This window comes from Chaetodon auriga, chromosome 20, assembly GCF_051107435.1.
Source record: "Chaetodon auriga isolate fChaAug3 chromosome 20, fChaAug3.hap1, whole genome shotgun sequence".
In the NCBI taxonomy this organism is placed as follows: Eukaryota; Metazoa; Chordata; class Actinopteri; order Chaetodontiformes; family Chaetodontidae; genus Chaetodon; species Chaetodon auriga.
In genome coordinates, this window is record NC_135093.1 from 1,745,912 (window position 1) to 1,773,090 (window position 27,179).

The following is a 27,179-nucleotide window of genomic DNA, read 5'->3' on the forward strand; positions in this document are numbered from 1 at the left end:
AAGAGGGTTAAGAAACCTCAACGTGTCTTCAGAAGCTCAGGGGATCCCAGAAGGCTCCACGAGGATCCCCTACCTGCCACCTATAGACCTCATTAAGGAGTACTTTATTCGTCATTCGCCAAAAAAAATCTTACGAAAATGGAAAAATAAAGTTGTACAGAATATTCAGAGCTAGTACAAAACACTGTTGTGCTTATTGTTAGTTCCTTTCGGCCGATGGAGGAACCAGGTGTGATCAAACATCAACGGTTTTCACATCAACGCTGTCAATAAAGATAATTTTATTCCTTTTTTTTGAAAAACTGTCATCAAACAAACACAAATACCTTTAAAAAATATTCCATCAAGAACATACACCAAGAAACAGAACTACGGAAGCCTGCAGTGACCACTCTGTGGTGACAGATGGGGTTAGTAGAATATAAAAGGTCTGTGACGACGGAAGGAAAACTCAGATTAGAAGAAAAATTCAAACTAATTTGAGAAATATGACGACAGGGTTGATGCTTCAGTTCCCAGAGTAATGAAGTTGGACCTTTGAAGTTGTGTGTGAGCATAACACCATGGAAGAGTAGTAGTAGTACTAATAATTACAAGTTCTTAAACGCAGTAGGTGTGGCCTCAGACACACACACCCGTATTGGTTGCTTGGTTTTTCAAAGTGTTCATAAGTGGTTGAAAAACACTGAGAGCCAGCTCGGGATTGGTCGACTTGTTGAGTTGATCGTCTGCTCATCCAGCTGAGAGGTCAAGGGTCGATCTCCTCGGGGGTGATGGTGAGGATGACGTCCTCGTTGCCTCGCCTCACCACCGTTCGCAGCGTCTCGTCTCGCTTGATGGCAGCGCTAACGTCGCTGGCCGAGGTGATTCGCTCGCCGTTGATGCTGATGATGACGTCACTCTCCTGCAGACCAGCTCTGTGCCCGAGAAAGAAGAGAGACGGCAAACATCATGAACAAAGATATATAACACTGATTAACAGTTAGGAAAAACAAATGCACTGTCTTGAATGGCCACTTGAGGCTGGTTCCAAAAACGAGTCAGTCCCCATAGACCCCATATTAAAACTTTACAGGAGGAATAAGCGTGTTTACAGCCTGGAACAAAAACAGATTTGATCTCTGCAGCTTCTCTCTGTGTCCACTGGAAACTGTGCGAGGGGGAGTTTATATATAACTCACTGGTTTAAATTACATTAATCTCAAAGTTCTGCATGATTATGGCCATGGCTGCTCTGAGCGACAGCGAGCCGCTAGGTTTCAGCAACCAGGCTTCATCCAGCTGCTCCACCCACGCTCCACCTCTTTGCCAACTGGTTTTGGAGCTGACGGTTTGATGGAGTCAGGCGCTGCCAATTCCCACAGCGTTACATTAAAGGGCCATTAAGTCTAATTTTTACGAAGCGAACACAGAATATCTGCAGATGATGAAGTCACGAGGGATTCAGTGCTGCTGCAGTTCTTAGCAGTTACCACTGGACGGTTATGAGGGTTACACATTAATTAACACAGTTGTCATTTAAAGGTGCATTTTCCAGTTTTCTAGAGTAACAAACGGCTCCTCAAAATCCAGCTTTTATGTTTGTCTTCAGCAGGATGTCTCAGGTTACACCTCTTCTATTACCTTCTTTTATCTCATATCCTTCCATTGGAAACATGTACAATGCTTTGTTCCACCTGCGTCGTTTGTAAAAGCCTGTCTTTGCTGCTTTACTGTAAATACATATTATAGATAAATGCCAAAGATGCGAAGCTTCCAGGGGCTTTAAATTATCTTTATAAGTAAAGTGAGTCAAATCCGAAGGTGTTCGTTGGTGGAGTTGGCTCTTGAGGTGAACCCAAAGCAGTCTCTTAATGTTCCTTACATGCAGAGGCTGCACGTCCACAGCAAAGAGAAGTCTGCTCAGCTCTGACTGAAGCAGTTTGTCCTCCCTGCCAGAGGGAGTTGGACAGTCTGGGTGGGAAACATTCATGACTCTGGCTTCGCTGCCAGCTTTCAGGCCCGCTCCAAAAGCAAAACAGCAGCTTAAAAGCCAGAAGTGAACTTTCCATATCCAGAAAGTTCAAATCTAATAAATGTCCTTTCAGCAGGATCAGATCTTCATCCTGACTCCCGCCTGTGTTTCTAAATAAACCCACCAGACAACAAGAAAATACACTCTACCTGCTGTTTATTCAGGTGGAACGCCGCGGTTTGCTTTCAACAGGCTTTTCATGTGGATACCAATAATGTTTCAGCAGGAGTGAGTATGAACCCGTCTGCTGGATGTGAACTCCTGAACTACTGAAAGAGATAAACGTGCCACCTGTGCCTTCGCTGGCACCAAAATCAAACTGACCCCCGATGATGAATGCTGAACTATGTATGGTACGATCCTTTGACCTGGCTCTGAAAACACAGCTTGTTGGTGGACATATTGGGCAGTTAGCGATGGCAGAGACACTCACGTCTCCGCTGGAGTTCGGCTGATGACCTCAATGACATACGCCCCCGAGGTGACGTCTGGGAAGTCTGACTGCCTCTCCTTCAGCTCCTTAGCCAGCCTGAGGGGGAGAAAGGAGGAGACAAAGAGCCAGACATGAGCTTTTATACTAAACGTCCACACACATCAGTCTGATTTTAATTCAGCTTGAAGGGACGAAGCAGCGTGACTCATTTGAAATTCCAGCATGTAAAGAACTGCTCTGATTCATCTTGACACTCTTAAGCTTTTAAAAGCTGCAGATCTGATTTAGCATGTTGGTGCTGATTGGTCCAGAGACCACCCGGACGAGTCAGTCAACACGTACTTATTTATTCAAGTTGTTCACGCTCGACGGATTCCTGTGGATTCTTGCTAACCAGATCCAGGTGCACCCGGGAAGCTAAAACTAACGCAGGCTTCAGTTTACGATGCGAATCAACTTGAGAGGCTTGAAAACATTAGTTAGGTCATTTGTTACAGCAAACATTTAGTCGTCTTTCATTTTTGTGGCTTGATTTGAGGGTTGGTTGCTAGAAAGCATCACACCGATGGCCTGTGTGGTCAGATCCAGAGGAGAGACGAGCGCTGAACATCCGTCTCACACAGGAATGAATCCAAATCAAATATTCAACATTAATCCTCCTGAAGCTCGAGCAAGGCGAGTCATTTCCAATGAAATAACGCTGAAACAGAGTACTTAAAGCACAGACATGGTCGTTTCTTACATAAAGTATTTTTAAAACTTTTCTTGCTGGTGCATTCAAGGACGCTCTGATGTGTAAGAAATAATAATCACCAGGCAAATGCCAGAGAAGAATTAAAGGTTCGCTGTTCTCCTGAAATGAAGTTTTCAATGCTTCCTTACAAAAAACAGCTGCCAGGAGGGAATGAAATCAACCTTCAGAGTGATGGTGAGCTTTGGAGCCACAGCGCTGTAACATACGGTGGGTGAGTGGGCTGACACCCAGCGGCATGTTTAAAATGAATAAGCGGTCGTAAAGTGAAGCTTGTTTTGGTGTTGTGAGGCGTCTCCTGGACTGAAGGTCTCTGGAGCGGCAGCCTGGGCGTCTCTCTGACCTGCAGGCTGTGGACCGGGCCTCCGTTGACTTACATTCCTATTTAAACTCATCATTTGACAGCATATATAGAGCTGAGGTCACATCTCCGATACGATCACCACCCTTGTTATGTCTCTGGGGAGATTAATCAGACCGCCTCATCTCACGGCTCAGACTCTCAGACTTTAGCAGCATTGTTTTTACACGGCTCGACAGTCTGATCTCACAGAAACACCGATGATGTTTTGTTATCACTACATGTATGAAAAAATAGAACTGAGAGAAAACCTCAACAGACATATTGACGCCTGGTTTTCTTCCAGCAGTCTCATTATAACTTGATGAAAATCCAAAGGTTTTGAGGTCTTTAGATCCAGGAACTTACGTTGGAGTGAGACTCATCATTCTGACGCCGATGTACTTCTTCTTCTGGACTGCTTTACCTGCAGAACACGAGGAAATGTTTGTTCAGCTGAGAAAGTCCTTCCCTCGTACGTTCATGTAAGCGTTATCGTCTGCTCCTTTCAGTCATTTTTATCTTCTTTAAATAAACAGTAAAGCAGAGAAAAACAGCTGAAGGATCTTAAACTGAGAGCTTTGTTTTCTGCATAATTTGTGAAACTTGAAGTCAATGTGATGTCCGTGTCAATGCCTGACTCCAAATCACCAATAACACTCATTTCTCTAATGTGAAAGGACTCACAAGCTCACATCTTGTGTGAAATAACACAGAGGACACACTTTGAACATCTGCCTGTCCTCACTACAGATCAAACATCAGAAACATGAGGCATGCTTTGACAACACCTTTCTCAAGGTAACTAGCAAACTAAACGCATTTGTGCATAAAAGTGCTGCGAACCTTTAGCCTGTCGGTCATGTGACTCTGCCAGGAACTGTCTGATCTTGTCCGATGGGATGGCGAATGAGATTCCTGCCGTTACCTTCAGAGTGTTGATGCCAATCACCTCTCCGTCCTGCGGGACACACCCATGAATCTGCCATCAGTACCGCCCAGCAGTAAAAGTCAAACTTCCTGGTGAAACTTGTTAAACAGTGTTTCTGACGCCACGCCGCTCTTCGTTTGGTAACACGGCCAGCTGAAAACAAACTTCTAATCAGAGTCAGCTGTGGACTGTTTGCCAGGCATTACCTAAACTCTTTATTTACCTTTCCTAATAAGGACTTTATGGGCCTTGGTGATTGTTTATATGAGATTACGTATATCTCTGTTTCGCAACATATGGATGTGATCCCAGTAATAAGAAACTGTGTTTGCGTCCCTGTTTCAAAGATAGCGAGAGGTGATGTAAGAATTAAATTAACTTCAATCTCAGGGTGATATAAACATGACTGCTTATTTTTTCCAAAACATTCCATTTCAGCCCAAACAACAAGTGAAAACACATTAAAATGCTCCACTGCTGTCATGTTCAGCAGCTTGGTAAGGCTGGAAACACAACACACGAAGAAGAGTTTCTAAATAAGTAATTTAGTGAAATCTTTGAGTCTTTAGCAGCATGCTACATGGTCTAATTAAACCTGTTAGTGTTTCACATGTGCAGAGAAAAATGTGATGAAGTGTGATGGATAAGTAACGTCAGAGAGTGTAAGTGAGCATGTAAAAACACTTCAGGGAGCAGGACTTCACGACGGAAAGAGACGTGAAAATCACAGCGTTTTAACAGACATTTAACAGATGAACAGGAGCGTATGACACTTAAACATACAAGATGTTCGACACATCTCAAACGGGCGACGTCTTATTCTGGATTTGTTTCTCCTCCAGCAGGTTTTCCTTCACTTACCAGATTGACTAGTGGTCCTCCAGAGTTGCCGTACTGCAAGAAAACAAAGCAAACAAAGAATGTGAAAGCAAAGAAAACAGCACATCTCTGCTAAAGAAGAAGAACAGATCACATTATTCCTGTGAGTTAGAGAAATCTGCTTTAACACTGTGATGAGGCTTCAGTGTAATAATGAGCAGTTACACTTCGACTTCTTTCATTCTCCATCAGCAGATTTGGATGAGCTCATGTTTGCATGACGTTGCACTACATGCACCGTGCTGTACAGTGCTGCTTATCAAAAGATGTTTTGAGTTCCTTCTCGGTCACTTTTTGTGCAGTGTTTTGTTCTCCCCTCAGCGTCCCAGAGCTCCACGCCTCAGCACATGTTTGTCTCACTGTCTTCACTCACGTTGATGATGGCGTCCGTCTGGATGTAGTCCATGTCGGAGTTCCGGAGGCCCAGCTCCTTGCCTCCCCTCTGGGTGGTGCTGACGATGCCGGTGGTGACGGTGTTCTGCAGGGAGAACGGGCTGCCTATGGCGACCACAAACTCGCCGGGACGGAGGTCCGCCGAGCGGCCGAGCAGCAGCACCGGCAGCTTCATCTGCTCCACCAAACACACAGGAGGGAAACAGAGAAAAAACATGGCTGAACCACCAGGAAACACAGTCACTGATGTCTTCACAGACAGTTAACAGACCAATTTATCTGTTATTATTGGACATTTGATGCACAGACGTGTTCATTTTTGTAGACACCGCTGTGGATGTGCTGTCATGACTGTATCACACACTGATGTTAGTTAATGATGCTCCTTGGCCTCACAGGTAACGATTAGATTAGGCCTATTACAGGCTCGTTAGCTCGGCATGCTAACGACTGAGACAAATACTCTAAACACACTCTTTAATCCAATCATGATTCACACCTTTGGCCTGTTCTTGGTTTGGAGAGGCTAAAAAAAAAGACCCCATCCTCCATAAGAGCAGAATAAGAAACACAGATGATGAACCATGAATGAAGGAACAGAAACAGGTCACTGGACAGTTGGCAGGAGACACACACACACACACACACACACACACACACACACACACACACACACACACACACACACACAGAGGTGAACAGCAGCCTAAGCTGTTGGAGGCAGACGAGGGTTTCCTGTGGAGAGCCGAGTCAGCTCTCAGTCTGGACGAAGCTTCTCTTCATCCACCACATTAACACCAGCTCACAGCCTCGTTTCCACCAGCACCGACCAACGTGTCCGTCAGCCTTTATTGGACATCTGCAAGTCAAAGTCCTTCAGTGTGTAAGAAAGGTCCAACCTGCCACTCAGTCCACCCAGAGATGGATGAGAGCCAACGCTGGGCTGAAGGCCACTGCTGAGGTTTAAGGGTCTGACCTTGACCTGCATGTCCCCGCTGTCGTCAGTCCTCATCTCTCTCTCCTCATTTTCTGTCATTTCACTCACAGCTGTATGAAATTCCCTCCAAAGAACACTTCAAAAGGAGCAGGATGCTGCCTGTTTTCTATCCCCAGTTGCGGTTTTCTCATATTTTCCATCACATCAATCGATTCTCACCAACATGTGTTCAGCTGGCAGCTCGACGCGGTTTAATGCAGCCTTGGCTGCTGCTTCAGCGCTTTTCTGCCAGCCTCTCTATATGTAAATGTGCAAAAAAAAAAAAAAGGAGATTAATCACACCCAGGTGTCATTACAGCATGAGTGTGGTGTGATTTTGTGGTGCTGTTGTTTGTACGGCTGCAGGTCTCAGATCTGCCTGCACGTCTGATTTATGGCCTCACAATTATTCGCTTTTCCATCTCGGCCTCGGCAGTTTCCAGCGCTGTCATATAAAAGCTGAGGGTGCTTGACCACTATTGCAAACACACACACACACACACACACACACAGAGTTTATACTGTCACTGAACTTGAAGAGCCCAGTAAAGACTTTTATTTGTAATAATCTGTTAAAATAGACTTTAATAGAATTTTATTATTCTCCCACTCAGTGTCATTCTCTCTCTCTCCACTTTATTACAGCCAGGAAACACTCAGACTGCTGTTTGCGCTACCACTGCTAATTATTTTAAGCCACCAGACACACACACACACACACGCTCAAAGGATGTGTGTGTGTTAAAACTTTATCGTATGTTTAGCTTAATTTTACAGGACAAATACAAGAGACATGAGGCAAATTCTATTCAAGTCATGAAAGTCGTCCCTGTTTTCAGGCAAAATGTCTCTCAAATAAATGTTTAAAGGCTCTGAAACTTACTTTCTCAATCAATTTGTGATTTTCTGCCACAGTTAGAGCAGTTTTGGTTATTTAATGAGGGATTTTTCGCTTGATATTTCTACTTTTCTCCTGCTTTAGTTGCTGATATTTTCGGTTCGGTTTGTTTGTTCGTCAGCAGGATTACGGAAAAACTACCAGCCTGATTTTTATGAAACTTGCTGGAAGGGTGTAGCATGAAGGAAGGAAGCGCACATTAAATTCTGGAGTGGATCCAAATCGTGGAGCAGGTACGGGAACTATTTTTCCCTTTCGTCAACATCCGTGAACTCTGCGCCGGCCTCCTGCACGCTGTCCTACTAACCTACTTCAGGCCCAGATGTGACGCTGAGCAGAAAAACTGAGACATAAAGCAGCCGTGATGTTAGGCCCAAACTCTCATCTGCAGCACACGCCGCCGAGCATGACAAGCGTCTGTTTGTCTGTCAGTGAGTGCGTGTGTGCATCTTGTTCCCCCGGTGATGACGGACACATCTGCTGCCCATTTCCTCCGTTAAGTAACAAGCCTGGAGACTCTGACCCACTTTTGGTATGCTTTAGTAAGAGAGAGGGGTAGACCCACAAGAAGAGGACGGAGGTGAGGTGAAGAGGAGAGAGAGGCAGGCGCAGACAGATGTGAATGCGTTTCACGTCTCGAGGCAGCTGTGGAGTGATGAAGATGAAACGCAAACCTGCTTTCTCTCCGTTTCACGACTTTGATCGACAAGCACGAAGAGCTCGTCTAAAAGCCGCAGGTATGCTCGACACATCCGTACATGACCAGACTCTGACCTGAGGAGCTCGTGCATCATTAGCGTCTGTGTGTGTGTGTGTGTGTGTGTGTGTGTGTGTGTGAGTGTGAGTGTGTCCTCTGGATGAGTCAGCAAAGTAAAATGTGGAGCCTGAAACAGAAGCCAAAGTGAGAGACTTCAGTGTGAATTCATCGCAGCCTCTCTGTTCCCCTCTCACACACTTCACTCTGTTAACTCTTCATCCACTCACGTCAAGTGGAATCATGGTGTCCCAGTTAATGCTTACACAGCCAGTTTCTCCTCAGAGTGGCCAACACATACACTGATACTGGTACATGTACACTGTAACTGTGTTCAGTATACTGTGTTAATGAGTTGTACTCACCTAGCATAGAGCATACTTTAGTTGTGAGCTCAGATACGTTTTGCAAAGTTGCCCGTCTTGTCTTGCTCTTCATTAATGCTAAAATAAATGTTTGACTGTGAGGCAAAAGACCTGAAAACAAAGTTTGGACTCCATCACAGATAGATTGACGTGATGAATACTTATGTAATAAATCCCAGAGGGAAGCTGCACGAGGTCAGTCCGCACGCCGCCTCATACATGCACACAAGCTAACTGCTAAATCGCCAACAAGCTTATAGAGACATAAACAAGATGCTTATGAATGGATTCATTCAGCTCTTCTAATCACAGCTTTCCATCGGTTAAACATAAAGCTGCTCTGTTCGCCCGTACTGAACCACAACCGCGACGCCAATCATCTGAAGCCGCCGTCCAGCGCGCAGCCCGCAGAGCGCCGCCCTCCAGGAAAATGACCGTGTTCCTTGCTCTGCGGTTTTCAGGGTGACGGCACTTTGTCCGGGCCGAGATTACAAAGCCGAGGGGCTGCATTCAGTGGTAATTTAAGAGACGCCAACACAGTGGAGCGCAACAAAGCAACCTACACAAAGACCACAACAAGGAACAAAGCAGTGCTTCTTCTGCTGTCATCATCCTCTCCTTCTCATTATCTCTCCACGCATTCATCCACCACATGTAAAACCTCGAGTGCAGTAAGCATGTTACAGGGTCCGTTAGCTCACAGTGGTAAGAAAGTCTGTTTTCACTGTAACCTGCAGCTCGCAGGTGTGGAGTGCTCAATTCAGACGATATGGAGGTCTGATTATGAGTTTAAAGCTGCTGTAATCCATTTTAAGGAAGGATCAAACGGCTCACAGCTGAAAGGTTTTAGCATCTTTCAGCTCTTTGTTTCTGCTTTGCTAACATGAACTTGTCTTGTGTGTGTTTTAAAAGGTTGTTTTGTGTTAATCAGGACTCAGAGTGCAGACACTTAGCGTCTGCGCTGATGGAGCCCCGCCTCGCCCTGTGGACCGATGAGGCCTTTTCACCACAGACACTCTGACATGTCTCAACAGGAGGACGAGACGCGTAAATATTAAAATAAGGAGGCTGAATTACATCTGGCTGCCTCAGTTTCAGAGTGCTGGTGTTCACGCTGAGGCTGACAGAGCAGAGACATCATTAGTGTCATTAGTAACACCTGTGCTCGTCCTACAAGAGGACGAACTGTCTGCTGTGAAAGCCTGACATTGATGAACAGAGCGAAGAGGACCAGGCAAAGGAACCTGACTCTTTTCACTGTCTTCCCTCCGCCTTGCCTCTTTCACCCTGAGCAGAATGAGGCCGCTCAGTCGTGTGGTTGAACAAGCAGAGTGGAGAGCTGCCAACTCTCTGAGGAATTCGCTGAGGGGATAAAATCTGTGAAATGAAAAATAACAGGACACTGCTGTGTGCAAACAATTGTCACTAAAGCCAGAATTAACGTCAGATAGTTTCTCGTAGCAGCAGTTTTTTCCATCAAGCTCAAGTAAATAAAAGTATTAGTGGTATCAGTACGGATCAGACGCCGCCGTTGGCCTTCAGACGTCCCAGCCTGTTAAATCCTCTGAGCTGATCAGATCAGCTGAGAGCAGTTTCCAGTAGCTGCTCGTGACACGTGTCATGGAAAATAATCAATGCTGGATCAAGGAGGAATATCGCTGCAAGGCTTTACTGGATGAGTTCAGACTCCAAACAACACGACAGGGCTCGTGCCCACGCTCGCTCAGAGGACGCCGGCCTCAGCAGCACCAGCGCAGCTCGACGCCGATGACTGAGGCACATACCTTCATGACAAGTAACAATCAGAAAACACGAGTCTGCTCAGTGGGATTTATTAAAACGTCAATCAGTTTCATTAACCGATGCACAGACTCCTGCCTCTGCGTCTGTTCACGTCACTGAGCTGGATTCTCTGGATTCTTCTAAATCTCAGCATGAAGAAGTCTGTTTCCTGCTCATTGGCTGTACATGAACGTGTTAAAGCGATTTATTTCGCGGCATGCTAGCCCAGGATTAGCCTGCTTCTGGTTTTGGAATCCAGAAGTAAAGACTCACACAGCTGATGGCGAACCAGCAGCACTGTGCAGCACTTTGAGGGGGCGGCTGATAACTTCCACAGACACCTGTGAAGCTTCTCAGCTCAACTAAAACTGCCAATATAGTTGATTTCTTGCCTCAGAAACTGTGAATTTGGTGATGAAATAACATGAACTTTGTAAAAGACTTCCCAGAGTCAGCCCGGCTGGTTGTGACTGCTGCATCTGATGAATACTTCTGGCATTTCTGCAGAATCAGGACAACATCCGGGTATTTTGGCATGCCGCGTGCTGCGTTTGGGCCAAATCAGCAGTCTCAAACACAACCAGTGTTTCACTGAACAGAAGCTCCGCCCACTCACAGCCCTCACTGGCTCACCTGAGAATAACCAATGACTGCCTGTTCTCCTACCTGCACACCCACACAGGTGCTTTCAATTATCTTCCCTCATCAGACGTCTAGTCAGGAGGCGGCTGGGTGTGGTTACTGTGGAAATTTGATGTGGAGGACACTTTACGCCCACACAGCCCTGAGAAAAGGTCTCATCAGGCGACGTAAGTGGAAACACCTGCGTGCATGTGTAGGAGCTTTAAAAGTGCAAGAACTGGAAACAAACACATTATCACCTTCTGAGTAGAAAGCAGATACAGAGACACATCACCTTTCATCTGTGGTCTAGTTTCTGTCCCCGAGGTGAATTTATGTCCAATATTCACTCTGCTTTTAGCTTTGTTTTTTTGTCTCTACCTGAGACGTATCTGTGTCTTCAGCTGCTCAGTGCTCCACTGTGTGTGTCTGTCTCTGTCTGTCTGTCTGCCTGTCCGTCTGTCCGTCTGTCTGTCTGTCTGTCTGTCTGTCTGTCTGCTGGCAGAGGATCTAAAACACAACCTCAAACTTCTCATGATCGTTAAATGAAACAATCTGACCATCTAACAAGCAGATGTGAATCTGCCTCCAGTCAGATTTGCCAGATTGTCCTGTGGACTGTCAGGCAGAGACTGCTGTCATCTTTTTATCATTTTTATCTAAAGAGCACGAGAGGACAGTTTGGGTTACGTCCAGATCACCATCATTTTCCAAAGGCAATAAAAAAAATTAGAGCAGAAAGTCAGAAGCGAGCATGAAGGCCAAGGCCGTGAATCTGCTCTCATACTGGTGAAGCAGAAGCTTATCTGTCCTGAACATGCAGCTGCACGTCTGACTGCTTCGTTTGCAAACACTTTACTGCTCCAATTACTGCTAAAGGCTGCAAACACCGACCTGCGCTGTGCACACAGGGAGAGACGCGCTGCTACTGACAGGAAGTGCCACCAATACCGTTCAGTGATTTTATAACACTTCCTTTTCTTCTGTGGTTTGATGATTTCACTGTTGAAAAACGTTCGTACTCTCAGTGGTTTATATCCTGCAGGTCTGTTCTTTTATAACTGAGCAGATTAATCTACAAATATACGTTCTGTAAACAACCATAATCGTCCTTTAATCTGTTGTTTTCTTCACAAACTGCTTCCTGTTTTCATCTTGTGCCGTCACGCTCATTTTATGTAACTTAATCAGAAGAGATGAAAACAGAACAACAACAATCGGCCGAGACAGACTCTCATGTCACAGAAGACGACCACGAGTGTAAGCTGTTGGAAGTGTGTGCGTGTGTGTGTGTGCGTGTGTGTGCGTGTGTGTGTGTTGGATGTGTGGGAGTGTGGACGGCCGTAAGTCATTCTTGCAGAAGTACAGTTGCCTTTTGGTTTTTGTGTGCACCTAAACCACAACCACAGTGCTGAGCAGTTTGTGGATTTCTACATAATTTCATGGCCTCGGGCTGCAGCTCCGCCCTGCCGCCCCGCCCAGACATGCAGAGGAAAACCATGATGGTCCCAGTCTGACCGGCGAGCGTGAACTCCTGCACAGTCACTGTCTCCGTGTTCAATAAATGTTTGTCTGTGTACAAGCTGTTCTCGCTCTGCCCATCAAACATCGTATCTAAAGTTAAATCTGAGGCATCCAGCAACAACAACAACAACAACAACAGCAGCAGCAGTTTGTTTTGGAGGACATATAAGAACCTTCACTGAGTCTCTTAAGGCGGAGCCGGCATGAGGTAACAGGAAATTCAGACTTTGAAAAAACAGTCAAGCCTGTCTTTGCTGTTTGGCAAATGGACCGTTTTGGTAGCTGTGAGCTTTGACAGATCACATTTCTTTATCTTTGCACTTTTCCAGTGAAACTAATCGATTTCAGATGTTCTTCAACCCGCATGGGAAGAAGTTTTGACGTGCAGATATGAAATTGGAAGATTTAAAAACTGGACAAACATGAGCTTCAGAACACCACAGTCACGCTCGTGGTGACGTTTCTGTTCTTCTGCGTGTTTGTGTGGAAACATCTTCATCCCCTGAAAAACGTGCTTTCCTCTGATTACAGTTCCAGACGGCAGGAAGGATGTTAGATGGCATTAACAGGTCTGAACCTGCCTTCATGACGGCCTGGAGGGGGCAGAGAGGCAGTTCACTGTTACCCATCTTCCCTCCTCTGCTCTTATTTTGATGAAACATATTCTGTTTTAATGCTCTTGAGTTTTTGGTATTCTCATTTATTTTTGTGATTTATGAGGATGAAAACTGCATTTTAAGGTCCGATGCCAATGTCACCTCACACAGGCGTCCTCAAGAAGAGTCATTCAATCATTTTTAGACTTTTTAAAAGAGCGTAACGTTTCTCAAACGTTGTGTTTTTAATGTTGTGAAATCAGAATCGAGGTCAGAGTTGCATGAAGCGTCTGCTTCTGTAAGCACAGCTGGCCTTCATCACTTCATCTTCACTTCCATTTATCTGTTTCCTGTTTTCCCTCTTATTCAGCCTACTTCCAGATCCGCAACTTTAATTTGCTACGTCCCATCAAAAACGGGCTGCTTTTGAATTTTTTGGGACTTTATTTTGGTTTTTAAATTGAGGGCAACAGTGAATCTGGCATCAAGATGCCTAAATTTTAGCCACATAACTGAATAACATCCCCTTTAAGTGTCTGACCTCGTGCTGCTCTGACTGCCCAGTGTCTGCACAAAAATGACACACATTGACCTTCTGAGGCTAAAAATGTTTTTCCATTGCACAAATGCTGCCTAACCTCACTTCCTGTGCTGAGCCCGGCCGTCCAGTCATCTCTGAACCAAAACAAAGAGCTGCGAGAAAATGAAAACCCAAATTATCCCACATGAAAAAGTTCCCTCCGTCTCCTGAGATCCACTTTCCTGAGTCATGCTGGTATCCTGCTGAGGTGCCTCACCTCAAAGATCCCACCGAGCTAAAATTAAAAGCAGCCCTTCGCTGAGGGAACGCTCAGCAAAAACATATTTTCCAAAAGGAATAAATACTTGAATTTGATTTGGAAAATTAAAAAAACAGGGAGGAGAAGAGAGGAGCAGAGGAGAGGAAAAAACAAGTCTGTCTGAGAGGAGAAGAAAAAGGTGGAGAAAGGGCATGAGAGGACACGACAAGAGGACACCAGAGGACACGACAAGAGGACACGAGAGGACACATCGAGAGGACACGACGAGAGGACACGACGAGAGGACACAACGAGAGGACACATCGAGAGGACACAACAAGAGGACACATCAAGAGGACACGACGAGAGGACACGATGAGAGGACAAAATGAAAGGACACGGCGAGAGGACACAGGAGAGGAAGCTTCTCGAGAGCTGCATGGTTAACTCGAGGAAAGACGAGGCGTCTTGTGAATTATTGCGAACAAACGTCTTAGTTTATGCTCAGTTTTGTCTCAGATTTATTCCCACAGCTGAGGGACAATGACAGGAGCTCCATCACCTGATTGTTCTTCTGAGCACGCTCCACTCCCACAGCTAAAGACTTGAACTTGAAGTGGTCATGACGGAGAGGCTGACATCACAATGCAGACTTCAAAAGTGGACACTTCCCTTCCCATCATCCCTCTCTCTACTCACCGGTGCATCGATCTTGATCAGAGCGATGTCGGCCTTCTCGTCCACATCTTTGATCTTGGCGTCGAATGTGGCTCCGCTCTTCAGCTCCACCTGTCAGGTTACAAACCATGAACCAAAACCATGAACCAGGCACAGATTTCGAGTCCCATCCGTCCCCTGCACTGACTGACAGCCACTGCTTTCCGTACCTTCACTCGGTGCTTGTTGGCCACCACGTGAGCGTTGGTGACGATGAGTCCGTCCTCTGACACAACGAAGCCGGAGCCGCTGGCTACTGCCACCTCCCGCTTCGAAAATATCATCCTGAGCAGAAAGAGGACGAGACGGGAACATGTTTCTGACTGATGCTGCAGCCTCCAACCACAACGTGGGAGCAGCACTCTTCACTGAAACACAGGTTTAACTGCAGGTGTGTGGTCAGAGGCGCCAGGTGATCGCCTCAAAAGCTGGAAACAGGAACAAACAAAGGTGTTTTTCTTACTTGCGGTACAGTTCAATGTGAACGACAGCAGGTGCGATCTTCTCCACCACGTCAGCGATGAAGTTGTACTTGTAACGAAGACTGTCGGGGTTCTGCTGACCTGGAGGAGGGAAAACACACAGTCAATGAACCGCATCACACACACACACACACACACACACGTTTCACCCGAAGCATCCTGACCGCGGGTGGTGCAGCGTGGTGTGATGGGACCCAAACTGTAGCTGTTGTGTTAAACTGAATCCAGATGTGCGGTGCAGTATATGAAGTGTAGGTCTGAGAGCAGCTGTAAACTGTCTGCTGCTCCCACTGATGCTTATAAAACAAAGGAGGTGACCTCAGGAGAGCCTTTAAAACATACTGAGAGATAGCAGCAGAGGGACGTCAGGATATCTTTGGACAAAACTCTGACGGTCCATGTGTGACCACCGCTGTCGCCTTGCGCAACCCCTCTTAAGCTGCGCTTCAACATCTGTCACGGCTACTTTGGTCTCCAAGTCGGTCCCGCCAACCTTAACCTGCTGGGACCAGTTAGAAGACACTTTCCCACATCTGTGTGTTTCCCTTTTCTCAAAGCAGAGAGATTTAAAGCAGCATGGGACGAGACACTCAGACTTTACACGCTAATAAATCTAGCCGCGGCTGTTTACGATGAAATCTCTGACCAATCACGTGCAGCCAGGGTTGATACACACATGCTCGAAAGATGTCACCAATTGCAACACAGCATCAAATGAAGGCACGTCATCCTCAGAAAACACTGAAGACAAGGGTGTAAAACACACTCCGCAGTGCAAACGAAGAGGTTTCAGAGGTTAAGGGCAGCGACACACTCATTACCTCGTCTGTCTGCTGCACGTCAGGGTCATACTACAGGTGTCAGATGATGAAACGAGGCCAGTGTGTCTCAGAATCATGAGAATTAACAAAGTCTGACTCTCTACATTAACTTCATTTAAAAAAAACAAACACATTTAGTTCAAACTTAATGGGGGTCTTTGTTTATGAGCTCTCAATCCTGATTGGACATTTCACTGTCACCACCTTGTGACGTAGTTTCTCTGAATATCTGTGTACTGCTGCATCCAAGGCTCTTCGTGTTTGAACTTCAAATGCTTGAAGTCTGACTCGGCTCCAAGTCATGTGACTGCAGTCCAGGCTGAATCCTGAATCCAGTTCAACTCACATGACTCGAGGTTTTCTGAGAACCTCCTCTGGCTCTGTTAGACCTCAGGTGCAGCAGAGCGTCTGGAGGACAGCGATGTGTTTATGTGCGTGTGTGTGTGCGTGTGTGTGTTTGGCTGGCTGGGTGTTTGGCTGAAGGATTAGTGGTGCGCCAGCTGCTGCAGCTTTGATGTAAACTGAATGGAGCCAGTCAGACGAATGAGGAAACGCCATGACCACGCTGCAGGTGTCGGTAACAGCACTGCAGACGGCGCACTGAAGGTCAGAAAGGTCACTTCCACACTGAGCGTGACTACACTCAAAAAAGCAGCAGCAGGTACTTTCAAACGATCCTGGCTCGGGTGTCAGTGTCCTTGAATGCACCAACAAGGAGCGTTCAAAACAGTGTCTGCTCGAGCAGTATTGAGTGTGATAGATGGTCCTCCTCTGCGCCACAGAGCTCCATGTCTGCAGCAGGATGCAGTGGATTTGGGCTAAGACCCACAAACAGGGTCGAGATGCTATAAGTGATCAGCAGAGATGAAACTGGCTTTTTAACCAGTTCCACACTCACAACTCAAACGTTCCTTCGCCAAAAATAAAACGATACCCTGTTTTGAACTTTAGGTGAAATCTCATTACGAGCTGGACGAGCCCGAACTGGGAAAAATTCCTCCAGTTCCTGAAAGAGTTGAGTCACTGTGCAACTGTGTTTTGTTGATGCTGTAACCAAGCCTGTCAATCTGACAGAGAACGCACAAGTCTGTACAGGAAGCAGAAAAAATAAGAGAAAAATGACAAAAGGAAAAACAGCTCAGATCCCTTCAAATGTGGGTGAAATAACAGTTTGACCTAGATCTGCGTCTTTTCAGGAAGTTACACAATCAGCCAATCAGCTCCAAGAGATGAATCATGACACAAGACTTAACTGTGTGTGTGTGTGTGTGTGTGTGTGTGTGTGTGTGTGTGTGTGTATCACTGAAATCTTCCAGATTTCTTTCCTCAGCTCAACAAGCTCAAATCCTGAGACTGAAGCGACGCACAAACTCGTCCGTCTATCCTGGTCGAACTGATCAAAGATGTGAGGAGAGGAAATAAGGAGAGAGGAGAGGAAGGAAGGAAGTGAGAGGAGGGAGCAGGAGTGGAAGTGAAGGAGGACAAGGTCGAGATGAGATGGACAGAAAGATAGGAAAAGAATGAAAGAACAGCTGGTAGGAGAGGGAGGAGAGATGAGAGGAGGAAGGTGAAGAAGAGGAGGGGAGGAAGAATAACTCGCTATTCTTCCCTCCTGGATCAACAGATGAAAGATGGGAGGAGGAGAGGGATGCATGAGGGGAGTGAGAGGAGGAGAGAACATTTGGAAAGAGGGCAATACGATGTGATAGGCAGGAGGAAGAGAAAGTAAAGTGTGGCAAAAGAGATGGAGAGATGGAGAGGAAAATGGAGGGAGGAAAGAGGATGAGAGGAAGGAGGAGAGGAGCCCGGTGAGGAGGGAGAAGAATAAGGAGGATGGCGAGGACAAGGGGAGAACAAACACCAGTGATAATAAGAAAAGAGGAGAAGAAGAAGAAAGTCGTTGACCCTGTTGAACTCTAAGAGTCACAAACTGCAGATCAGTGTGTTCACAGCTGCAGCCTCACAGTGTGTGTGTGTGTGTGTGTGTGTGTGTGTGTGTGTGTGTGTGTTTGCTCCTTAATATGCTTTCATTACTCTCTCTCTCTCACACACACACACTCGTTGGGGTACACTGTTTGTTTTTGTAGCACAGGGCAGGCACTCAGGACATCCTGGCCTAATTTCAACACATTATGACTTTATAAAGATAACATAAAGAGTGTGTGTGTGTGTTTGTGTATGTGTGTGTGTGTGGGGGGGGGGGGGTTGGTGCAGTGTGAGGCGCCGATGCAAATCTGACTGATCAGCAAATGGAAAGAAGCCAGAGAGACAGAGACGATGAGGAAGGAGCTGCTGATAAAGACACTGAACTCAATGCTGTAAAAGATCTAAACGTCCTTTTAAACGAGTTGAAGTTGTCATGAAAAGTTTTATTCAGTTTCTACCTGCAGCTGCGACCCAAAACCCAAACCACCGAATCACTGCAGCATCATGTGTGAGGTCACCTGGAGGATGGAAATACCTGCCGATTGCAGGACAATCCTTAAACGCAGTAACAGGAGCACAAGAAAAGTGAGTCAAAGTGAAATATGGATCTGAAGTTCGCTAAAATTAGCAGCTGGCAGACCAGACTGAGCTGAGCTGAGGAAAGGGTTGACAGTGAGGGAAATATGCTGACTCACTTTCCTTCACAGGAGCTGGATGAGAAGACACTGAGAGCCAGCAGGCAGTTAGCTTAGCTAAACTTAGCTTAGCTTAGCCCAGCTCTGCACAGGTCAAAAACACGATACCAGCATGTCGTTTTATGTTGTTTAGTCTGTACTGAAATGTAAAAACAAGTTGGGTTTTTATGGAGAATCGTGTCCTGGAACTATTTCTTGTCCATGCCAGTGACCTGATGGAGTCTTCCCTGGTTGCCCGACAACCTCAAAAAGACCTTTTGATGTCCTTCATGAAACAATTATCTCAGTCCAGACACACAACAGAGCAGCTACTGAGACCCAGAGAGGAAATCATTTTAGTGACTTCGCATTTGTGGAGAGAATTTGGGAGTTTTCCCATTTACTTCAATGTAGCCATTGGTTTATTGGAGCAGCATCTAGTGGCCATTAGAGGAAGTGCATCTTAACACGCCTCAGCTTTGGTTTCGCCACTGAGCGTTTCCTCAAAAAGCAGATCCACTCGACGTCTGACAACAATTTTGATCATCTAATTTGCTATTGACGTCATTTTTCAAGTATTTTTCTGGTTTCATCTTCTCGTGAGGCCTTTTCTCTGTTCGGTGGTTTAGTTCACCTGGCTTCCTGGTTGCCTCCATTTCAGCATGTTGTCAACAGGGTTCACTCCACTGTGTCAATAAAGTTAATTTAAGAATGATTCTTTGGACCATGTGAGAAGATGTGAACACTGGTCACCAGATGGAGGAGAAAGTTCATGCTGTGTGTGAGCTGCTGCTGAGGTCATCGAGTTCATATCCAAACACACACACACACACACACACACACACACACACACACACACACACACACACACACACACGAATTTCTAAAATATTTCTGTCTTATCACACTTCAAGCTGTGTGAAAGCAGTTATCCCTCCAGAGTTCTGCCCTCTTACTTTGTTATAGATAGAATCTCTCTCTCTCTCTCACTCACACACACACACACACACACACACACACACACACAGAGCTCTCACCTTTCCCGCAGGCTCCCCTCTGAATGAAAATCACCGGCGGGCTCTGCAGCTTCATCGCCCGGTTGCTGACGCGCTTCAGCTCGCAGATGTTCCGGTACGAGACGCCGTCGCTCCCGCACACAGGCTCGGAGCTGGTACACGCGCACACGCCGGACTTGCCCCGCCGCCTGACGGTGGCGGACACCTCCACGCCGTCGGTCACCATGCACTCCATCCCCTCTGCGCACTCGCGGTCGTCTGAGCCGCCGCACTGCTCGCCCTCGCCGGACGCGCACACCGGGCAGCAGTCGCAGCGGTCCAGCACGTCGCCGGCCAAGCAGTCAGCGGGGATCGGCGCACACTGCGACTTGTCGCACTTCTCCGGGCAGCCGATGGCGAAGCGTTTGGCTATCCGCGCCTCGGCCACCAGATATGGGCAGACGAGCAGGGCCATTACGCAAAGGACAAACTGGAGACGCATGATGGCACAGCCGAAAGGAGGCTCGAGAAGAAACTGGGAGCTGAACTTTAAACTGTTATGAAAATAAAGTGTCGAAGATTTAAAGTGTGTTAGTGCGCAAGTTTGCTCTCCGTCATCTACACAGACTGATGCAGTGTGGAGCTTCAGGCTTCGGCTGTCCCGGTTTATAAAAGCTGCAGGATAAACACAGGAGGCGATTGGTGGGCGTGTGTGACGTGTGTCAGACGGGAGGAGGGGGTGGCAGGATGGTGGAGATGTGTGTATGTGATTAAAGTTATGTGTGGTGGAGCAGAAACTCAAGTACGTGGAATTTTGAGGTTCTTGCACTTTACTTTGGTATTTCGATTCTGCACTACTTTATAATTCTACTGCATCTCAAACAGGGTCCATTTATCTCCACCAAAACATAAAGTTTAAGACCCGTGAACACATCACATGATCAATTTATAGACAGTGTCTGAGCAGTAAATGATGCTCCCATGTTAGTCATCAGCAGAGTACTTTTACCTTTATGCTTTAAGTGTGTCTGCTGATAAACCTTCTACAGTAAGTAAACCCTCTGTAAGCCGAGTAAAACTTCTGATGCAGGACTTTTTCTTTCAGGCATTTTGTTACTTCTGGTTAAGCAAAGATCTTAATACTTAAACCCTGAGAGTAACTCAGAGTAAAGGAGCTGAAATCTTGCAGACCAAAGCACTCCGGTGGCACGTGCACTTCAGGCTGATCTTCACAGGTTGTCTTGGACTGAATTGAACCTGTTCTCCCCTTAAATTTCCCCTTAAGCGGCTCCAAAGTCAGATAGGATATTGGCTATGACACTGTACGACTGTGTGTGTGCATGTTGTAACCATCACACTCAGATAACCCGATAAGAGACTTCAACAAACACAGTTGTTGGTTGTTCTTTGATGATATCTGATACAGTTGATGAAGATGTCGAGCTAATGTACTCGTTCTTTTCTGTCACTCTTGGCTCACAAACTGCAGGATTCTTCATCGCAGCAAATACTTCAGGGTAATAAACTTTAATGAGTTTTCTCAGTGAATAACAAATGCGGTCACACTTTCACCGTGGAAAACATGCGGTTTGATTATTTTTCAGTTTCTCAGGACTGATGTGTCTGCGTCTCCTCTTGCAGTGTCCACTGATACCTTCTGTGTCCTTCAGGCTATTTCGTAATCATGAACTCTGTTACACTCTGCTGGTTGCACGTTCCCATTGACCCCCAGTCAGTCAGTGCTGGTGTGCAACAATTGATTTTTCCAATAAGAGACAGTTCAATACAGTGACTGAAAGGTTCAGCCAGGATTTCAGACTCGTCTGTTCTGAACTGCATCATCTGTGTGTAAATCTCACAGTCGGGCATCCTTTACACATTAAAGTTGATTAATTATGAAATCAGAAAAGTTCTTTTTAAATAATTGTTAGATAATTTGATCATGAAACTCACAATTTTACTTGAATCCCCACTGAAATTCTTTTAAACTTGACGTTTTCCATCCAGCTGTGCTCCCAGCTCAGTGGCTCGTTTCTGACTCACAAACACACAAATCAGTGCCTTCGCTTCCTCGAAGTGAATCGTTTGAAATGAACGGTTCGTCCGCGAGTCTCAGTCACCTTCATTCAGAAGAGAGCGGTCATCAACAGCGTGATGTCAAAGCTCTGTTTTAGAAACGATCGATTGTTCTAACCACTAAACACTCAATGTCGTGCTTTCTATGACATCATGTGTGACATCATGCGATCATTACGTCATTATTTGTCTTATAGATTGTTGCAGCCGTAGATGACACAAGTAATTTGTCCTCCTGTTGATGAAACTGGTTTCAAACCACAAACAGTAACAATATTCTCATTCACTTCAGTGTTCAGTGCATGTTTTTGGGCCCAAAGAGCAGGTTCGAGTCCTTGTTTCACCAGGCCACTGACTTCCTGCTGCCTTCCCGACCCAAAAATGATCTGATACACCTTAACTTCTTACTCATTATTGACTCAAATAGCTTGTGTATGGTGAAAATCACATGACCAACAAGCTGTGGCCATTACATCAAAATCACTGCACCGCTCTGCGGGGGCTCGGGGGCTTGGCTTATCAACTGGTAATTTGATCTAAACCATCAATCTGTTGTAGGACTTATGTCTGTGTATTATGTTTTCATTCATTTGTGCATGTATTTCTAAATACGTCCTCGACATGTTTTGCCTCACTGAACGTATTTACGGCTCCACCACTGGGCTCTCTGTCTCTGGTCTGGGCGGTAAACATTTACACATGCTGTCCGAACAGTCAGCTCCACAGTCGTCCCTCCACGCTGTGTGATATGACTGTGCAGCCTCTGCTGGGCTCATTTCCTTCCCGTCCGGCTGGACTCGCCACAGAGCCGCCGCTGTTGTGTTTGTGTCAGAAGGCTCCAGCGGCTGCTGAGTTTTCAGAGCTGTTGCAGGAGGAAGCCAAGAAAATCCACCCAGAGTCTGATCCCTGAAGGGTGTGTGTGTGTGTGTGTGTGTTCCAGTGTGTGTTTGTGTGGGTCTGACATATAAATCTGAGCGATAAAGAGAGGCAGAGAATGAAAGTGAGAGCCATTATTTAGACTCACAAAAGTGACAGTGTCAGTAATATTAATGCTTTTGAACCAACTTCAGACAGCTCGTGTTCTCACTCTTTGTGTTTTCATGTGTGTGTTATGTGCTTTTCTGACCCATGACTTAATGTTTGTGTGCTTAATGCATGTCGAGGTTTTGAACTGTGAAAAAGTGACTGTGTGTTTGCGGGTTAGGGTTGATGATGATGATGATGATGATGATGTCACACACTGGTCAGTCAGAGTCCTCGCTGCAATTTGATATGAAGAGCAGCACAGCTTCTGGAGTCCCCCGGTCGGGCTTTGAGACCCTGAGTTTAGTTTTCTAAACATCCTGTCAGATGAGCTGATCACTGAACTCTTGGGGAGAAGACATGACATAAAGGGGATTTTCATCCATCTTTGTTTGTTTGTGTTGCCGTTGTCACTCTCATTGCCATAGAGATTCACTCAAGAGAGTTGAAGAGAGAGTGAGCTGCATTGATGATCTCAAGACTCTAACTGAATAAAGATTAGGATGTGTGTGTGTGTGTGTGTGTGTGTGTGTGTGTGTGTGTGTGTGCTCACTGTCGTTCCAAAAATTTCCAGTGTTCTTTGATTGGGTTCCAAGGCTCGTTGAGGGCATTCAAATGGACCATGATGGGGTTCCAGTGATCCCTTGAGAGGTCACTGAAGGCATCGTGGAGGTCTCTGGAGACCTTCAAGAGACCCTTGAAGGGATTCGGAGCATCATAAGGAACTATTTAACAAATGCAGGCCTTGCCAAGAATGTGCATCTGATGTTTCTACAATATGATTTAGATGTGTTATATAATAAGAAATGCACTAGAGGGACATACTGTGATTCTTCTTCTCACACATGACTGTTGGATGTTTAATGTTCTGTGGTGCAACAGCAAAGAACATTTATTGGAGAAAGTTTGGCTGCTCGAAATGAAACAGTTCCAATCAAAGTATGTGCATTTTTGAAGATTAAAATAATAAGAAATGTGACTTTTTACCCTGTCCTATTATTATTCACAGTTATTTTGCAGTATTACAGTACATTTCCTTACATTTTCAAATGAAATCCATATAAAACAGTAAGAAGTTGTCTCACAGTGTATGTCCTAATCACTTTTAGAGTCTCCAGTTGTTTCCTGTGCCGCCTGGAAGATTTGGAATTGAATAAGAATGAATAAACTAAAGCTGTTTTTAAAACTGAAATTTAAAGTTTATTCTTCACCTTGGAAACATGATTTTAAAATGTTTACTGTGAGCCATGCATGTGAAATGAATCAGACCTAACGTTAAATAGATATAACATGCAGTAAACGAACAAACGCTCCAGTCCCAGTGGATGTGTCCTCTGCCCGCCGGCCTCTCTTTGGCTCCAGCGTCAGTTGGACAGCTCATCATTCCTGTTTATGATGTGAAGTCCACTGGAGGCCATTCAAACGCTCTGCTCTGCCTTTCCTGGAAACTCAGAGCGTGTGTATGTGTGCGAGGCATCAATCCAATTCCGCTCAAGTTGAGTCAGTCAGAAATAATGTTTTGATTTATGCATGTGCGTGTCCGAGTTGGAAAAGGAGAGTGTGAAAAAGACAAAAGAGAGGACAACAAAGTCAAAGCTGGCGTATATGAGCATGCAGCTGCCAGGCCTGTACAGAATGTGCTTGTGTCCATGTCTGAGTGTGTTTGTATGTGTGGTTTAGTCTGACAGATGACTCAGGCCTCCTCCCATCCGTCCAAACAGTCCAGTGAAGTCTTCATGTCACAGCCACACTGCAATATTTAGTTTCCCCCTTTGCATCAGATTTTGGCTGCAGGTGAGGGATCGCTAAAACATCAGATTGTTGATCAGGCAGTCACATCTGGGGTCTAAGGTGTGACGAAATTTGGACTGGATGTGACGGAATCTGAGAACTGACTTAAATATTGAATATTGCTAATCATATTATTGATTGTGCATGTTTATCAAAATTAAGCATTTTCAGCCATGCTAGCATGACTTTGAGGGTGTTCTTTGAACTAAATGCTAATGTTAGCATGCTAACATGCTCACAAAGACAATGCTAACATATTTACCATGTTTACCACCATGTTAGTTTAGCATGTTAGCATGCAAACATTTGCTAACTAGCACTATGCACAAAGTAGTCTACTGAAACCTGAATTGGTGCAGGTTACATTAATCAGTGTTCAAGTGTAAAGCTTGAAACACAACACCAGGGGTGTTACGTTCATGTTGCTGCACTTCAAAGCAAACAAAGCAGCTTTTTCTCTGATGAAGAGGAGTTTGGACAGAATTTACAGCAGCGGGTCCCAAGTGTAGGACTCCTCGTTTTGGTCTAATGTTGTTCTTGAACGCAGCGTCACAGCTTGTTCTTAAATCCTAAACTGGCAGCACCGGTTGGTGTCTTTCTTCCTCTGTGAAGGAACACATGGTCCTTTCCTCTGAAGTCTATCTGCAACACTTCATTTAAAATAGGAGCTCAGAGCCAGCTCCTCCCTCACTGCCATTTGTCTTGATGGTGTTGAGCAGCAGTAGCTGCATCAGGCGGACAAGAGACAGTCCCGAGGCCAGCGCTGATAACGCCTTGGTGTGCTGTTGAATCTAAATCACAGGGAGATGGCAGGTTGTGTAACAGAGGAAAAAAACAGCTTTCTGGTGCTTCAGCAGGAGTGTGTAAGATGAACAGCATGAGATCGTGGCGACCTGACTGGAAGACTGAGGAGAATCAGAGCAGGAAGTACGGGACACACTGTGTGAGGCGAGGCAGGTGCAACCAGAACAGGCTGTGAGTTTAGAGGAATGACAAACTCATGGCTAATAAAAATGACCTTTTTCATTTGCCATAATTCAGGTGACGCCTCCTTTGAGGTCTGATACTGAAGACGAAATATGTCATGACAATCAACAAAGGCCCTTTTTGGCAGTTAGTTGGTTAGTCTCAGAAACTGCATCCTAACAAAATGAAGATCCTGGGTTGGCAGAAAGTACAGAACCTTTTTGGGACCTAAAACTGCAGCCACAGAACAAAGTGTGGTCCCTGTTTCCTCTGGTCGAAATGCAGATAAAATTCCTGATTTACAAAAAAAAAAGGTCCCCGTTGTGGTTTTACAGAGGCTCCAGGAAGTAACTTTGCCCAACCGACAAATCATTTACATGGATAAAACAAACAAGGTAGCCTATGTGTTAATCAGTCATCTTTAAAGGTGCAGGAAGGTGGATTTTCTTTTTATCTTCCAACAGTCAGGCGAGAGGTCTTGAAGGAGTTCCACTCACCCCCAAAATGGTTCCATTGGTCCTTGAAGTGGTTTGAGGGGTACATGAAGGTGTTCTCCTGCCCCTTGAGAGGCTTTGACTGGTTTTCAAAGAGTTTAGGGGATCTTGAAGGAGTTCAGTGGATCCTTGGAGGAGTTTCCGTGGCTCTTGAAGGGATTCCCGGCATCATAAGGAATAACTTAACAGATGTAGACCTCGCCAAGAATATATGTGGTCTCCTGTTCCTAAAGCATGATTTAGCTCTGTTACATAATAACAAATTCAGTGAACACAGTGTGATCCTTGTTCTCACACACGACTGTTGATTTCTTATCACATGGTTCTGTGGTGTAACAGAAAAGAATATTTATCGGTGAAGGTTTGGCTGCACAAAATAAAACAGTTCCAGTCTGTTTAATCAAATTATTTCTGAACAATAAAACAGTCTGCAGTTTGTAATAAGCTTGTGTTCATGCACCGCAGGGAGCTGAGAAATAAAACAAAAAGAAATGAGACTTTTTACTGTGTCCAATTAGTATTTACAATATTTATAATGCTTTTTATTTCCTTGTATTTTCTGATGAAATCTGTATGAAACAGTAACAAGAAACTGTCTCAAAGTTTATTCACTCTGCTGAAGTTGTGTTGTTGTATCTTATTAAAAGCTTGAACCAAAAGCTCCAGATCCAGTATGAGCTGTGAATTGCATCATTCAAGAAGAGACTCCCTCATCTTAGTTCACATTTAGGCTCATGTAGCCCTTAATCTTTGTAACGTTAGTCTGTTTGCATGCAAAAAAGCCCACGTTTGAGGGGATTCATGCAGAGTAATAAGAATCGCTGCAAAGACTTTTTTTCTGCCAGTGGAAAATAAGAAACACGGTGCTGTATAAGTGAAGTGTTATGATGATAGTACCCTTATATATGAGAACACCTTGTCATGTATTTTCTCTCAGAATTCAGAAATGGCAGAAATGTATGCACCAAAAATGAAAGAATATTGAATTGATGGAACAGGCTCATGTAAACTCGTAAGTGTTGAATGATGTGTGTTTTCTACACGTCAGAGCAGCTTAGACACTGCATCACATCATCCTTGAACTGACAAGCTCCACCCAAGCTTAATCTGGGGGAGTTTGGATCGTTTTTATAAGCAGAGGCAGGCGATCCATGTGGGCAGAACAACTGAAACCACGG

General features: G+C 45.4%; 1 protein-coding gene across 1 annotated transcript; it reads right to left on the reverse strand.

Annotated features, from left to right (window-relative positions):
- Nucleotides 1-20,307, reverse strand: htra1b (HtrA serine peptidase 1b). The gene is made up of 10 exons (XM_076760263.1): nucleotides 19,694-20,307; nucleotides 15,217-15,316; nucleotides 14,924-15,038; nucleotides 14,736-14,825; nucleotides 5,722-5,916; nucleotides 5,331-5,363; nucleotides 4,385-4,499; nucleotides 3,908-3,965; nucleotides 2,448-2,543; nucleotides 1-917 (listed from the first exon to the last, which is right to left on the reverse strand). Exons 1-10 carry the CDS (start codon nucleotides 20,151-20,153, stop codon nucleotides 749-751), a joined length of 1,431 nt encoding a protein of 476 aa, XP_076616378.1. The 5' UTR covers nucleotides 20,154-20,307; the 3' UTR covers nucleotides 1-748.
- Nucleotides 20,308-27,179: the final 6,872 nt, after the last annotated feature.

Coding starts and splice junctions, on each gene's coding strand:
- htra1b (XM_076760263.1), bottom strand. CDS start 20,153: ATGCGTCTCCAGTTTGTCCTTTGCGTAATGGCCCTGCTCGTCTGCCCA. Junction 14,826..14,923: donor CCAACAAGCACCGAGTGAAG/GTACGGAAAGCA, acceptor GTAACCTGACAG/GTGGAGCTGAAGAGCGGAGC. Junction 5,917..14,735: donor TGATCAAGATCGATGCACCG/GTGAGTAGAGAG, acceptor TTGGTGGAGCAG/ATGAAGCTGCCGGTGCTGCT.